At 39.9% G+C, this 17,161-nt stretch overlaps 1 protein-coding gene across 49 annotated transcripts in view; it reads left to right on the top strand.

Annotated features, from left to right (window-relative positions):
- The window catches only part of ANK2 (ankyrin 2), a 540,585-nt gene that overhangs the window by 387,915 nt on the left and 135,509 nt on the right, over nucleotides 1-17,161 (top strand). For 44 of the 49 annotated variants that reach the window (XM_063458296.1, XM_063458330.1, XM_063458318.1 and 41 more), the window contains 6 exons: nucleotides 3,864-3,962; nucleotides 8,510-8,707; nucleotides 10,217-10,315; nucleotides 10,533-10,631; nucleotides 15,160-15,258; nucleotides 16,098-16,295. In XM_063458296.1, the coding sequence (XP_063314366.1) occupies nucleotides 3,864-3,962; nucleotides 8,510-8,707; nucleotides 10,217-10,315; nucleotides 10,533-10,631; nucleotides 15,160-15,258; nucleotides 16,098-16,295 (792 nt within the window). The remainder of the gene's footprint in view (nucleotides 1-3,863; nucleotides 3,963-8,509; nucleotides 8,708-10,216; nucleotides 10,316-10,532; nucleotides 10,632-15,159; nucleotides 15,259-16,097; nucleotides 16,296-17,161) is intronic. The other 5 variants (XM_063458304.1, XM_063458302.1, XM_063458335.1 and 2 more) reach the window with 1 other exon arrangement.

Genomic DNA, 17,161 nt, shown 5'->3' with positions numbered 1-17,161 from the left:
AAAAAGCAAAACATTTTGCATATATTTTTTCTTAAGGTAAGATGTGATAAATTGGAAGAAATATGTATTTCCATTTAAAACTGCAATTCTGTTTAGTCTCCTAGTCCAGTTGTTGAACAGAATATTTACTTGTATTCACAGGAGACCTAGTTTATCATTGCATTAATAGTTTTTTCCAGCACATAAAAGCAACTTATACCGAATGTTTTCTTATTGTGCTGTTTTGTACATCTATAATTTAGATACAGATAAAGTTATGCTGCTTTTATCTATCGTGAACATAGAATACAAGTAGATGTTACGGTTTTGTTCACAGAATTTTCAAGCATAGTAGTAAAGAAATTGTTCTTGTATCTAACATACGGTGACATAAGGTCATTTTGCAAATGGACATCTTGTGGCAACTGGCAAAGACTGTATCTTGATTATTACATGATGTGTGTTCAGTTGTATGCCCCGATTTTCTTTATCCGTGCAGTTTCCATCCAGATTACTGCTGCTTTACACATCTGGTCCAGTTATGTCTCCAGATTAGTAAAAGCCTTGGATGACTTTTGAACGAGTGCAAATGACTTTACTCCAAGCATAATGGAGAATGAATAATCTTTTTAAAGCATGCAGTGGTTCAGAGTCATTTTAATTATTCAATACCTAATGATGATATAAATCTGTTAAGGAATTAATTATAAATGATAAAGTAACATTCAGTCTTTTGAAAAATAGTGCATCTTTACATAATTTAACTGAAAGTCAGCCTGTTTTTCCACTTAAAATTTTGAAGACAAACAAAGTAAATTTTTTAGCAGCGGGGAGAATTAAAATCTTAAAGTCTTGGAGATGATTTTGCAGCGCCCTCTGTTGACTAACTGGAAATGTGTCAATTTACATAATGTTGATATGCAAATTGGTGCAACCAAATAAGCAGTTACATGTACCGTATTTATTTTTGATTTTCTTATGTTAGAAAGTGGTATTTATATTATACATTTGATGTGTTAATCATGATTACTTGACCACCGTTGTTAGCTATGTTTGTGCTTTTTAGCACATGTTGAAGGACAAGTAACTAAAGGCTAGTCATTGTTCAAAAATAATAGAGTAATGATGGGATTTTACTTTGATGAGGCTTTTTGTCTCCATTATTGTGAAAATATGTTATTGGGTATAGTCCCTCTAATAGTGTTTAGGGGCCTATTGGTGAATTAAGCTATATCATGTGGCCAGTGAGTTACAAGCTACATTGTAAAGCTTATGCCCAGGAACATACAGGCAGAGGAAGATGGCTACAGACAAAGAAGTCCATCCCTGCTTGGAGAAAGACATAGTCAGAGGGACTCATACCTGCTTGGAAGTAGGCATTCACATGACAGGCGCACAGTCGGATTTGCCGGCATATGCACTAACCTTACCTAAACCCCCGTTAAAACACGGACATAGGTTATACTGTTGGAAATAATTAGTCCACAGCTTTATTAAATTATTAATAAAATAATTAAGGAATAACAAATGGGGTCATTGCCAACAAATCTTATTAAAATTAACATCCCCCCATATACATAACATACCCCTAGCAATGACCCCACAATAATAACAATAGATAACAATCTAAATAACATGTTAATACAGAAACTGGCCGCCTAAAATGACCACATTTCCACCAGGTTAAATTGTAGGGGTGTACCGAGACAACGCTACCCACCATATCGATTGTAGGGGTGTACCAAGACACCGCTACTCATCATATCCATTGTAGGGGTGTACCAAGACACCGCTACCCACCAGTTTCAGTGTAGGGTGTACCACGACACCACCACACCCCCAGGTTTGGAGCCATCGACTGGCTCGAACCTACCAACCACGTGCAACACTGCCCAATCCACACTAAACCTCAGGATGCCCACTTTCTCCTCCATCTACCCTCCGATTTAACCAGGCCATTCCCCGCCGCTGTGAAAAAATGGGAAATCAACTAACCTAACCAAATACAGGGAGGGTGGGAGGGACAACTGACAGGTAAGCATAGGTTCAGTTAAAATGGGCACTTCATATAATGGCTGGTATACATAATCCCCTTATGGCTCCGCCCTACCCAGCATGCTAGCTGTCACTAACTTCCTGTGGCTGCTATGCCTACCTCCTGGCTATGTCAAGGTCTATTGCTCTTAGATGCACTGATCCATGGGCTACAGAAAGACCTGTGCATGGAGAACAGCTTAGCGGGGGGGAGATACAGCCGCTGGTCTGACCCCAGCCTCAGCAATGACCCCTCTCTGGAGTAGCAGACATGTTACTTCCAAGTAGTTTAGCTTAGTGGAGTTAAAGGGACACTCCAGGCACCCAGACCACTTCTGCCCATTGGAGTGGTCTGGGTGCCAACTCCCACTACCCTTAACCCTGCAAGTGTAATTATTGTAGTTTTCAGAAACTGCAATATTTACCTTGCAAGGTTAACTCTTCTACTAGACAGCCACTAGAGTGCACTTCCTGGTTTATAGCACACGAAAAGTGTGCTATAGCGTCGCTGGCCGTCCTCACGCTATGTGAGGACCTCCAGCGTCGCTGAAATCCCCATAGGAAAGCAGTGAAAGCATTTTCAATGCTTTTCTATGGGGAGGTTTAATGCGCGTGGGCGACATTGCTGCGCATGCGCATTAGGTCTGTCCCGCCGGATGACGTCGGCGGGGGAGAAGCGTGGGCGGATCCTGAACCAGCACCGAGGGACATCGGCGCTGGATACAGGTAAGTCACTGAAGGGGTTTTAACCCCTTTAGCAACGTGGGATGGGAGGAAGAGGGGACCTGCAGTGCCAGGAAAACTGTTTGTTTTCCTGGCACTGGAGAGTCCCGTTAAACTAAAGAAGCAGTCAACTGCCCAGGGCACCTACCTTGCAAAGAACTCTCAATGAGCTGTAATGCAACTCACTGAAAAATCTGTGATTTGACATCCACAGAAAGTATTTGCTGCTAAAGACGATAAGGGATTCCAGTAGCTGCATCTACTAGATCTGCAGTTATTGCAAGCCAAAATTTCATATACCCCCAAAGAAAAAAATGCAAAACAAATATTTTTGGGGGGATGGAGTGTTTATTTAACAGAGCCCTATATATGTTTTTTTTTTTCATTAAATGTAAATAAGCTGACATTTTGAGGGTTAACAAGACTATCTTTATATCATTCCGATCTGAGCATTATCTCTCAGTTTTTACTCTTAACCCATTCATGACAAATGATGTGCCAGGACTATCATCAGATAAACTACTTTGTCTAACCCACTGTCATGAAGCTGTTAAAACTCAAAGGATCTGCTGCTTGTATTAAATGTCACTGTATGTTCTCAGAATTCTGAAAAGAGAAGATTTGCTCTGAGCAGCTGGAATTACTATATATTATTTTGACGGTACAATACGAGAAATGTGGCATTGCATTTTACTGTATTGCATTCTGTTTCAGACTGAGAACAGCTGGGTAATTCTTGGCTGACATAGCTCCTTTTCATACCAATTACAAGGAACTAGTGATTAGTATAACACAGGGATATATTGCTCTTTGCCTTGGATAACCCAAGCAAAAAGAGTAATGTTACTTATCATATGACAAATCCAAATATTCAGCAGTGTAACTAATAATCCCAGTTCATGAGTTAGTCAAGTGGAGCCCCCCACCCGCAACCTATTGATTGAACTTCATACTGCTTTTCCAGAGCCATTGTCTCATGGGTGCTCAGCAGGGTCATTTCATGTGAAATGTGAAGGGGCACTTGATATGTCTGAATAATTGAGGGATTTTAGTAAGCCACATGATTTTATTTAAGAAATTCCTGGAAATGTATATTTTGCAATCATAATTCTTGGATTTCCTTTCAGGATGGACTTACTCCGCTACATTGTGCGGCGAGAAGTGGACATGACCAAGCAGTGGAGCTGCTTCTGGAGAGGGGAGCACCACTTCTTGCAAGGACCAAGGCAAGTGTTATAGCACTCACTCTATGTTTGTACATAGTTAGCAAGTCATTTAAAATACATTTCTACATTCATGTTTGTTTAAGCGTATTTGCATAGGATTTGGTAGAAAATATCAGAGAACATTTGATATCAGAGTATACTGAAAAACTCAAACAAGCCTGAGACTTAGGTAGATTTAAGCAACACACAACCAATCTGCATTAGATTTTTTTGAAATCAACTTAGTAAAGCAATGTGTGGTCTTGGCCACAAGAAATATACAGATGTGAGGTTAACATGTGCTATTTTAATAAAATTATTGAATAACACAGAGGGCTGTATGATATTATTAATTGTGTTTGTTTTAATTTTTTTTTCTTAACAATTTACTATGGCTCATATTTTAAGCAGATAAACACCATATTTGGGTGGATATGGTGTCTGGATTAGATAGATGTTGAGGGCATGAAAGTCTAGAATGGGTGGCTTAGATTGATGAGGGATATGGAGAAAACCAAGGATGGGAAAAGTATGAAGGATAGACACCGAATTCCAATTGCTTAAGATACAAATAAAACTGTGTGTAGGGAGACAGTGAGACAGTGGAAATAAAAATATGATAAAGAGAGATCAATTAGGGTGTGTCTGAGTAAAAACAGCAAATAGACCAGACAATAAATGGGTGAGACATAAGGTAATTGAAGGAAGATTCTAGAATGTGAGAATATGAAATAAGGAGGGGTAGAATTGAGGGGAAAATAATTTCATACAAACTCTCTAGAATTTTAACAAAGGCATATATATAATTAAAATATACAGTACTACAGTACATTAGAAACAACATTAAAACTGCTGCCACTTTATTTCCAGTTACTCAGTTTACATCGCCATCTGCTGGATTAACAACAATCCTCAGCCTCTGCAGTGTATAAGGGAGGGGGCAGGGATAGTAGAATTTTTCTGGGTGTGGTGCTTTATCTCAGAGGCTGTCTGATAATATACCATAGCAAAACAGTAAAAACATACACGTCGTTGTTACTTATATTTTTCAAATAAAATTATTCCATTTATCACGTTTAAAGATCGATTTTATTACAGAATAGAATAACCTCTGAATGAATAAATGTGCATGTACAGTGGCGTACACACAATACATGGGGCCCCGGTGCGAAACTGATCCGCCACTCTCTCTCCCTCCCCCCCCTTGATCCGTGCCCTACCCCTCCCCCCCCTCGACAAAACATACAGACACAGACATACATAGAGGGGCACACACATACACAGAGACACATACATAGAGGCATACATACATACAGACACATACACATACACACAGACACACATTCAGATAAATACAGACACACACACACACATACACCCCCCGACAGACACATACATACAGACACATACAGACTGACACACACACACAGACACACATACACCCCCCGACAGACACATACATACAGACACATACATACAGACACATACAGACTTACACATACAGACTGACACATACATACATGCAGACACACCCACAGATACATACAGAGACACACACACATACAGTCTATATGTGTGTGTCTGTATGTGTGTGTGGGTATCTATGCATGTCTGTCTGTGTGTGTCTATGTATGTGTGTCTCTGAATGTATGTGGCTGTATGATACAGACACATACATACAGAGACACACACACACAGACACATACAGAGACACATAAACACACACACGCACATACATACAGACAGACACAAAGGCACATACATACAGACATACACACAGACACATACAAAATGTTTGTTACCCTCCTGTTTCCTACCTTTTGCAGGAGGGTGACTTCCCTGGGGTCCAGTGTGGGCTCAGCCTGATGGGAGTCAGAGTTCCCACTCTGACTCCTTCCTCCCGCTCGGCTCTGTCAGATAGTTGGGAGGAGTGACGTGCAGTCACTTCCTCCTAGCTATGTCTGACATCATCACATGGGGCCTGGTCGCGCTGTTAAAGCGCCTAGCGCTGACCAGGCCCCCTGACAATCCATATCCATCGGGTGGCCCTGACAGAATGGGCCATCCGATGGACCCCTTGGAGGGCAGCCCGGGACGGTGCCACAAAAGATGATGGCGGGTACCTGGTTGCAGATCAGTGGCGGATCCAGAGCCTGATCTCGGGAGGGGCACTTGTAGATTATTTAAAAAAAATAATCCTAGCACAATAACCACTACAGCTCAGTGTAGTAGTTATGGTGCCAATAGTGCCAGGATCCCACCCCGGAGTAAGTAGTCATACCGTTTAAGAACAGTTTGACAACTTACCTGGGGACTGCTGGGATATAGGGCATAGGAGAAGTGGTGTGTGTTAGGGGTGAAGTGTGTGTGAAAGGTGCAGTGTGTGTGTGAGCGGTGAAGTGAGTGTGAGTGCGTAAGGGTGGCAGTGTGTGTGTTAGGGGGCACTGTATGTCTGTGTGGGGCAGTGTGTGTATGGGGGGCACTGTATGTATGTGTGGGGCAGTGTGTGTATGGGGGGCACTGTGTGTATGGGGGGTCGTGTGTGTGTGTTTGGGGCAATGTGTGTATGGGGGGGCAGCAGGGTGTGTAGGGCACTGTGTGTGTATAGGTGTGCAGTGTGTGCGGGGCAGTATGTGTGTGGGGCAGTGTGTATGGGGACAGTGTTTGTGGGACAGTGTTGTATGGGGACAGTGTTTGTGGGACAGTGTTGTATGGGGACAGTGTTTGTGGGGCAGTGTGTGTATGGAGGCAGTGTTTGTGGGGCAGTGTTTGTGGGGCAGTGTGTGTATGGGGGCAGTGTGTGTATGGGGTAAGTGTGTGTAGTGTTTGTATGTGGGGCAGTGTTTGTGGGTCAGTGTGTGTAAGGGGGAAGTGTGTGTATGGGGCAGTGGATGTGGGGCAGTGTGTGTGTGGGGCAGTGTGTGTATGGGGACAGTGTGTGTATGGGGACAGTGTGTATATGGGGACAGTGTGTATATGGGGACAGTGTGTATATGGGGACAGTGTGTATATGGGGGCAGTGTGTATATGGGGGCAGTGTTTGTGTGTATGGGGGCAGTGTTTGTGTGTATGGGGGCAGTGTGTGTGTGTGTGGGGGGTCAGTGTGTGTGTGTGTGGGGGGTCAGTGTGTGTAGTGTGTGTATGGGGTCAGTGTGTGTATGGGGTCAGTGTGTGTAGTGTGTGTGTGGGGTCAGTGTGTGTAGTGTGTGTAGTGTGTGTATGGGGTCAGTGTGTGTAGTGTGTGTATGGGGTCAGTGTGTGTAGTGTGTGTATGGGGTCAGTGTGTGTATGGGGTCAGTGTGTGTAGTGTGTGTATGGGGTCAGTGTGTGCATGGGGTCAGTGTGTGTAGTGTGTGTATGGGGTCAGTGTGTGTATGGGGTCAGTGTGTGCATGGGGTCAGTGTGTGTAGTGTGTGTATGGGGTCAGTGTGTGCATGGGGTCAGTGTGTGCATGGGGTCAGTGTGTGTATGGGGTCAGTGTGTGTAGTGTGTGTATGGGGTCAGTGTGTGTATGGGGTCAGTGTGTGTATGGGGGCAGTGTATGGGGGCAGTGTGTATGTGGGGCAGTGTGTATGGGGCCAGTGTGTATGGGGCCAGTGTGTATGGGGGGAGGGGAGGAGGGAAGGGAGGCTTTTTTATTAAATGTATTTAATAAAATATATTTATGTCCCCCCTCCCTTCTTACCTTTATTGAGGAGGAGGGGGGACATTTCTGGATCCCTGGTGGTCCCAGTGGGGAATCCCTGGTGGTCCAGTGGTTCCAGTGAACTCTAGCCCGCGCTCCAGGGCTAGAGTTCACTCTCGCGAGATTTGGAGCGTTGCCGTGGTAACCGCGGCAACGCTCCAAATCTCGCGAGAGGAGGACCCGGAGGAGCTGCTGGTAACAGCTCCCGGGTCCTCTCTCCCTCCCCTTCCGGTCGGCTGTCAGTAATGTGCCTGCGGACCGGGGAGGGAGATCACTGATCTCCCTCCCGGTCCGCAGGCACATTGCAGGGCTGGCGCTTGGGCAATGCCAGCCCTGCACTAGCCGGCAGGGGAGAATCTCGGGGGGGGCAATTGCCCCGTTGCCCCCCCCCTGGATCCGCCAATGTTGCAGATGCGACCCCTGTGACCGCAGTATGTACGCCACTGTGTATGTATGTGTGTGTGTGTGTGTGTGTGTGTGTGTGTGTATATATATATATATATATATATATATATATAATAAATGACGTGGAGGGATTATATTCCAGTAAAATACGTGGAGCTCATTCATCAGAGATGGAATAAGATTACTTGAAATAAAATATCTAATTTTCACTGGAATTGTCATTGACTTTGGTACAGTCCAGAATGTATATAAGATCTTATTTTCTGTTCACTTTAATTCACCATCTATTGTAAACATGGCAGTTTGTTTTTATGTCATGAAAGGTAACTAGAGCAATGTTGGTCCAAGCTCGCAGACCTGTTTTCTTTTCCAATTTATACATTCTAGCTAAGTGTAAGGTGAATATTGAGCTCTGCTGATTATATTGTAAATAAATGTGTCAGTCTGAAGGGTTGACACTTGTCTTCTGTTGGTGCAGAATGGACTTTCTCCTCTCCACATGGCTGCCCAGGGGGATCACGTTGAATGTGTGAAACATTTGCTGCAGCACAAGGCCCCTGTTGATGATGTCACTCTGGATTACCTGACTGCCCTTCACGTTGCAGCTCATTGTGGACATTATCGAGTAACAAAACTTCTTCTAGACAAGAGGGCAAATCCTAATGCCCGCGCCCTGGTAACCTGATATAACTTTTATATAAAATGCTTCGTCTAAAGAATATGTTAAATCTCATAATCAAATATATTGACTTATTTCCCCCCATTTTGTGATACCTTTAGACACGTGTGCGTCATTGAACTATTTGCACTATAGAAACTATATTATAGCTTTGTAAATGAAAGGCCCATTCATATAGTTTGCCATCACAAACAAATTGAGTCGTATGATTCAAAGGATCAAGAAATGCTAGAAGTACAGCATGTACTGTAAAATTCACCAAAATAGTTCAAAATAGATCTTTGATCCAAATCTGTATAGGCACCATGCGCTAAATATGGTGAGTTATGCCATATCCGTGTTATGGTGCTGCAGTCATAGAAATGGTGGGATTGTTGGAATAACCATAACAAGGACCAATTATACTAAATAAAGCTCTTTTTTTTTTAGTTGGGGTCCCTACCAATGGCTCCATTAAAAGCTATATCTACACTTTGCTCCCCAGCCAATGAATTTAGAATATGTAGGAAGTGTTTTCCATTGAATTCTGAAGAAGATCAACATCAAACACTATCTTTGATGCATAGTGTCTTCTATATACAAAGTCTAGTTAGTCCTGTCAGCAAGACAATTGTTACACTGCAGGTCCTGGAGCCAGGGAGGCGGTTTCCATCACTGTGTTGCCTCTCTGCATCTCAATGCAGTCACTGCAGTGTTTCCCACAGTCAGTCTCAACTTAATACAGACAAGAAAAGAAATACCCAATTTCCACGGCTGCAGCCTTAAACTTACTACCTGGTATCAACCTTTCTGAAAGGCATATTACCTTAAGCTCGTATGCAGGATGAAGCAGAAAGCATTACATATTTTATGTCCATTCCAATGTAGAACACTGTATCATTTGGTGTTGGATTAGGAATGTATTTTATGTTAACATTCTTTTCTACAGGGAAATGCCACTTCATGGATCTATATCTTAAATGAACGGTGTCTTTATATGTGTATATTTGTATGTGTGTGTGTCTGTATATATATAATTGTAGATTGGATTAGCTGTACTGCTTCAGACTCGAGCAAGAGAGGAACGCTCTCAAAACCTTGTATTTTAAATATTTTGTTCGTTGAAGTAAAAGGTATCATTTCATACCTTTGAATTCTCTGGCTATTTTGGTGTATATTTACATACAAAAATAAACACATAAACACAGCCACAGTTCATTTATAGGAGGTTGGCAGCATTCAATGGAAGAAATTAACTTTTTGAAGTGGTTTTCTAGCCTTTCATATTGATCCTTGCCCATCAAGTCAGTGACGTATAAAACCTAACTTGATATTAAGTGAGTTTCCACTAATGATCATGCCTGATGGTGAAACCTAACTTATCACTTGTCGACCAACAATCGATCACATGCATTTCCATGCTTCAGTTTCCATTTTGTGAGATGGGCTGCTTTCTCGTGTGGTGGGCATGAACTGCTGAGCGTGTTGTGTGCATGAGTTTTGCTAACCAGTTGTTTCTCTGTACAGAATGGTTTTACTCCATTGCACATTGCCTGCAAGAAAAATCGTATCAAAGTTATGGAACTCCTAGTGAAATATGGGGCTTCAATCCAAGCTATAACAGAGGTAGAAAAAGGTTTTCTTAGCTTATACAGTGTAGTTATCTCCTGTCCTCCTCCTCCCTTTTTTTCCATTGTCTTGCCTCCGTGTCCACTTATTTGTTTGTCGTGCAATATTTACTGTCCCCTCTCTCCATCCTTTCAAACCTCTGCTGAGTTTTAGTTGTAGAAGCCCAAGTGGACATGTGCAGGGGAGTAAAATACCTGTTTCGTTTGTTTCACAGTCTGGTCTTACTCCAATACACGTGGCTGCTTTCATGGGCCACTTGAACATAGTACTTCTGCTGCTGCAAAACGGAGCCTCTCCAGATGTCACTAACATTGTGAGTATGTCTCAAATAACCTAATTCAGTGTACAAATTGGAATGTGTTTGGACATTGCCAATAGGTCGGTTTCACCCACATTCTTAAGAAGCTAACTTTTTAATGTGCATGTATTTTGTTGAAAGATTAATGTTTTGAAGACATAATAATAATAATATACCATTGTCCTCTTGTGTTGCGTTGTCAGCTGTTCAAAATGTATTTTATGTACTCTTTGTGCTTGATAATCCATTGTAAATTGCCATACTGGAGAGGCCTGCAGTTTATAGGTTGTCAAAATGGAAACCCTAACTATATATTTTGAATAAGTGGTGTAAATTAACGTTTGTGATTGTTGTCTAAATATATAATAAAATGTAACCTTATTCTTTTTGGGTTTATGTTTACTAAGAGGTGACATTTTTAAACACTAAAAACTCCAAGGGTTACTCACTACAGTGTGAGTTACCGAGAATTCAAAGTGAGTAACAAATGTTAGGCCACAATTGCTAAACTGGATTTTTGGTTATTTAGGCCTCAGTTGCTCTCCAGATCTAAGCCCTGCAGTAATGGCCTACCTCACTGGCTGAGAGCTTCAGTGAGCTGTAGTGGTTATGGTGCCCAGAATGTTCCTTTAAAACAGTATATTAACTCTGTTGAGCAATGTAAAGGTGTTTATATTGCCTGGCCTCTGAAAACGGCTTTTTAAGAACTATATTTCACCACAGGTGCCAATGTACAAGGAAAGGTGCAGCATTCATGCTTGCTTTGTGGGAATTAATTATCCTGACAAAGTTGACCTTGAATTTCAGGCCATGTGCCAACCACTTAAAGACAAGGAATAATTTATCTTTACTAGAAAACTACACTGAGAGGGTGGGTTAGGAAGTAGGAGAACTCCAGCAGGGTATTATTTTTTACTAAAGTGTGATTTGTCAGGAATTCAAAGTAAATCCAAAACAAATTAAGCATTGTGAGGCCACAGTAACCGAAAAGGAAACCGTCTTCATGTTAGTTGTGGTTTCAGCTTGGGTAATTTGGCCTAAAATTTTTAATTCAGTTTGAATTCCCAACAATTCACCTTGTACATATCTGGTAAGTCTACTTTATTTGTTACATTGGCACATGCTCGTATTTTCACATGGTGACAGGGGGCTTCTACAACGTCTCACCTTTTAGTAAACTTACCACAATGAAATAAAACAATAAATAAAATAAGACCAACTATATTAAAAAAAAAAAATAATAATGTTTCATTTTCCTGTTACTAAAACACTCATCGTATCATCCCTGGCAGTATTGTTTTCGTGCATTTTATTTTCCTCTTGAAAGAAAGATCGAAAAGAAAATCATTGTGTATTTTCCAGTAACACAGTGACAAATGGATCATGTTTAAATGTCAACTGTTTTAACTGATTACTTTGGACAAAAAGACAAAACATGTTAAGATACAGATCCTGAATCTGCCAACCACAAAATATTTTGATGACCAATGTATACGTTCCAGTGGGTATACATATAATATATAATATGTACTGGAAAAATCTCATGCTAATCTACAATTTAAAAGATATGCGCACTTGATGATTTCTACCAACACCGCAACATGTCAAAATGGACAGGACACCTACCCAGCCGTGTGTTGTTTTTATTTTATTTTTTTTAAATGGATTCCATATTTTGTCTTTACTTGTCTGCTGATGGCAAAAAGGTAGAACCATAATGGTTTTAAAAGTAAAAAGTAAAACTATAATTCATTTTCACTTTCTTTGTAAATATGCATTGAAAGTAAAACTATAATGAATGGAATAGCTTTTCATCTATATATGTGTTGGCAATTTGCAAATAAAATGTATAGATTAAAACTTCCCTATAACGCGACATCCAGCCATAGTTGTCAAGTAGGATTTTGTATAATTGTTTGCTATAATTTTCATTTGTACCATACACTTTGATAGATCATTAATATGAATATCCCTTCTTTGTCCAAACTTTGCCCTTTAGTTCCTATAGTTTTATTTCCAAGATTTATGAAAAACCAAGTTCAATAGCTATAGGACCAGTGTTGATCAAGCCCGAGATGTACCATGATGAGCACGTGTTTAGGAACCGCAATGGAAAATATCTAGATAAACATTTGTTGTATGTCAAATTGTTATTGTAAAGTGATTTGAATTTACCAATTCTTTTTTTTTAAATAGCTTACCTGTTCCAGAATTTGTTACTTTTTGTTCTAAAATCAACAATTCATATTTTTAAAAAATTCTATAGCAAATTACAAAAGTCCAAAAATGTTGGGAAGATATTCATTTTTTTTTTTATATGGTTATTAAGTGCTTAAAATGGAAAGCTATGTGAGAGCAAAAATAATTTGATTTGCAAGAAAAGTAATATTTAAAGCGCCTTCTCCACCATACTTTCTTTAAATCTTGTAAATTCTGTGTGTTTCGGCAGAAAAGGGATAGGCCATTCAATATTGGTTATACATGGAAAGGCTCTAGCGAGAAAAAGTTCAGCATGTTGTTCACATTGTACCAAATTAAATGTGACCATACAGTGCCTTGCAAAGTATTCACCCCCATTGGCATTTTTCGTGTTGTGTTGCCTCACAACCTGGAATTAAAATGGATTGTTTGAGGATTTGCATCATTTAATTTACAGAACATGCCCACAACTTTGAATTTTTTTTTTTTTTTTTTTTATTGTGAAGCAAACAACAAATAGGACAAAATAACAGAAAAAGTCAATGGGCATAACTATTCACCCCCTTAAAGTCAATACTTAGTAGAGCCACCTTTTACGGCAATCACAGCTCCAAGTCGCTTTGGATAAGTCTCTATGAGCTTGCCACATCTTACCACTGGGATTTTTGCCCATTCCTCCTTCCAAAACTGCTCCAGCTCCTTCAAGTTGGATGGTTTGTGCTTGTGAACAGCAATCTTTAAGTCTGAACACAGATTTTCTATTGGATTGAGGTCTGGGTTTTGACGAGGCCATTCAAACACATTTACATGTTTCCCCTTAAATCACTCAAGTGTTGCTTTAGCTGTGTGTTTGGGGGCATTGTCCTGCTTGAAGGTGAACCTCCATCCTAGCCTCAAATCACGCACAGTGGTAGAGGTTTTGCTCAAGAATATCCCTGTATTTGGCACCATCCATCTTTCCCTCAACTCTGACCAGTTTCCCAGTCCCGGCTGCTGAAAAACATCCCCACAGCCTGATGCTGCCACCACCATGTTTCACTGTGGGGATGGTGTTCTTTGGGTGATGTGATTTGTTGGGTTTGCGCCAGACATAGAGTTTTCTTTGATGGCCAAAAAGTTCAATTTTAGTCTCATCAGACCAGAGCACCGTCCTCCATACATTTTGGGAGTCTCCCACATGCCTTTTCGCAAACTCAAAACGTGCCATTTAGTTTTTTGCTGAAAGTAATGGCTTTCTTTTGGCCACTCTGCCATAAAGCCCAACTCTATGGAGCCTACGGCTTATTGTAGTAGTGGGATCGGATGCCCTGATCTGTGGGCAGGGTGGTTCTCTGTGCTGCCTCTCTGATTAATGCCCTTCTTGCTCGGTCCGTGAGTTTTGATGGGCAGCCGTCTCTTGGCAGGTTTGCTGTTGTGCCATGTTCTTTCCATTTGGTTATGATAGATGTAATGGTGCTCATGGGGATCATCAAAGATTTGGATATTTTTTTATAACCTAACCCTGACTTGTACTTCTCAACAACATTGTTCCTTACTTGTTTGGAGAGTCCCTTGGTCTTCATGGCAGAGTTTGGTTAGTGGTGCCTCTTGCTTAGGTGTTGCAGCCTCTGGGGCATTTAAAAAAAGGTGTGTATATGTAATGACAGATCATGTGACACTTATATTGCACACAGGTGGACATCATTTCACTAATTATGTGACTTCGAAAGGTAATTGGTTGCACCAATGCTTTTTATGGGCTTCATAACAAAGGGGGTGAATACATACGCACATGCCAATTTTCTGTTTTCTATTTCTAAAAAATAGTTTTATGTATATAATTTTCTAATTTCTCATCACCAACTTAGACTATTGTGTTCTGATACATCACATAAAATTAAGATTAATAAAAAAAATTGAACTTAAGGCTGTAATGTAACAAAATTGGTAAAAAGTCAAGGGGGTGAATACTTTTGCAAAGCACTGTAGATGTCAAAGTCACCATGTATTGTATTAGCTGTAAGATTCTTGAATGACAAATCAAATGCAACATTTAAATTCTACACACCACAATGCAGCATTTTTATATGGTGCCCATAAATATGAATATGTGGTATGTGCCTAGGAAAAACAGTATAAACTCTATAGTTCATAGAGAATTAGCAAGAAGGCTCCTCTCACTTATGCAACAGGTCTCCCGTTGTTAGTTCATTTCGCCACTAGTTTTCTCAGTTTATATTAAAGCTGCTCTCAGGTTACACATTTTTCACACAAAGAATTTTCAACATTGCCTTGTAAATTATATGAAATGTCTGAAAATATGTTTTTGAAACACTCTCAACTTCCTTTCTCCGTGATATTGCAGCGTGGCGAGACAGCACTACACATGGCGGCACGCGCTGGGCAGGTAGAAGTGGTTCGTTGCCTTCTGAGAAATGGTGCCCTTGTTGATGCTAGGGCCAGGGTAGGTTATTTTGTGTAAAAAAATGCAATGAAATGTGGTTAAAGCCCGTGGCAGATAACATAAAGCAGTCCACTGGTGTCTTACTCCTCTCCAAAGCATATAAAGAACATAAGCCAATAATACCAGCTAACACCTATATGATATATTTATAGTGCCTGAATCCAATTGTTTTTTGCTTGAAAGAAAGTACAAAAAAACCCAATATTCGGCATGACAATATGGAAAAGGTCAAATTAATATCTCAGATTACCCCTTTCTTTTGCAAAAAATAAAAATGAGAGTCAAAACTAATAGCCTTTCAAGCAGCACAGATAAAAAAAGATGTGAAAAAAAACGATAGAGAACAATAGTAAAAGGATTGCATAGAAAAAAAAGAACAAATTGTAAGAAAAAAAAATCACCATTATTTTATAGCACAAAGTTACATAATGTAATATTTTATGAAGCCAGCAAAGTGGCTAAGAAGGTGCTTAACACTTTAGCAGTTGTTGCCCTAATACAAGGCCTGTTTGTGCCCCCTTCACCCACATGAAAACTCTATCTGAACTTTTCCTTGCGTCAAGATCAGACCTCATTGTTTAAATTTATATTTGTTATAATAAAGTTTCTAACACAATTTAAAAATATACAAACTGTTAATTTTAATTTACATAATGTATTTTATACATAAATATATATTTTTTTACGACTGATAATTCATCAATTTAAACATTAGTCTAAGAAAAAAAATAATAAAATAATAAACAATGGTTCCTGAGTGGTTTGGTGAGCAGAATATCTTACACACAGTTAGATAATTATCTATTAAGGGAACACCACTGCCCTTTTTTCATGACTAGGAGGAACAGACGCCTCTTCACATTGCATCCCGTTTGGGTAAGACAGAAATTGTCCAGCTGTTACTCCAACACATGGCTCATCCAGATGCTGCTACTACGAATGGATACACCCCTCTTCACATTTCTGCAAGGGAAGGACAAGTAGATGTAGCATCAGTCTTGCTGGAAGCTGGTGCTGCTCACTCATTGCCCACCAAGGTGAGATCTTCCCTCCATATTTGGGATATTTAGTACTTCTCTGTAAACAACCCAGATAGATGACTGATTTTAATTATTTAAATGTACAAACTGATAATAGGTTGGTAAGTGTCAGTTATATTAATTCTCATGACATTTGAGCTACTACTGAAATCTTACAAAACATAATTCAATTAAATGGAACAATTATTTGAAACATTGAAAGCATAGCTAGTATCTGACATTCAGAACAGTTACATTTTATTTCTTTTTCAGAATACTTTAAAAACTAAAGCAATGCACATTTACTGGTTGAGTTTCCACTTTTTTTTTTGTAAATCAATATTTATTGAGCCTCATAATTTGCTTACATTCAACAGTTAACCCCTTAAGGACACAGCTTCAGAAGCTGGACATACCCTTAAGGACACAAGTAATTTTTGCATTTTTTGCTGTTTGTGTTCAACTGCAATTTGCATCTCTCTCATTTATTGTACCAACACATATTATATACCGTTTTTTAGACAACAAAAAGGGCTTTAATTTGATGTGACCTATACATGTATAAATTCTCATTTATTACAAAAAAAATGCAAAATAATGTGGAAAAAACAAAAAAAAAAGCTTTTTTCCCCACGTTTTGGCAATAATAATGTGTGCATAATATGTACAGCTTAGGAAAAGTAATTCAAAATCAATTAATTTTTTTTTTTTAAATTCTTTATTTTTTCGTGCAAGAGTTAATATTACAAGCTTTCATGCTTTGCCACAACAGCAGTAGCATGTACCGAATTACAACAGGATTTTACAATTGTGGCACAGGATATAGTTGCACATTTTTTTATGATAGTCAAGAAAAAATAAACGTTAGGGAATGGTAGGAGTAG

Source organism: Pelobates fuscus, chromosome 6 (genome assembly GCF_036172605.1).
Source record: "Pelobates fuscus isolate aPelFus1 chromosome 6, aPelFus1.pri, whole genome shotgun sequence".
Classification (NCBI taxonomy): domain Eukaryota; kingdom Metazoa; phylum Chordata; class Amphibia; order Anura; family Pelobatidae; genus Pelobates; species Pelobates fuscus.
The sequence above is the reverse complement of the archived record's forward strand: the minus strand, read 5'-3'. Positions and strand labels throughout refer to the sequence as shown.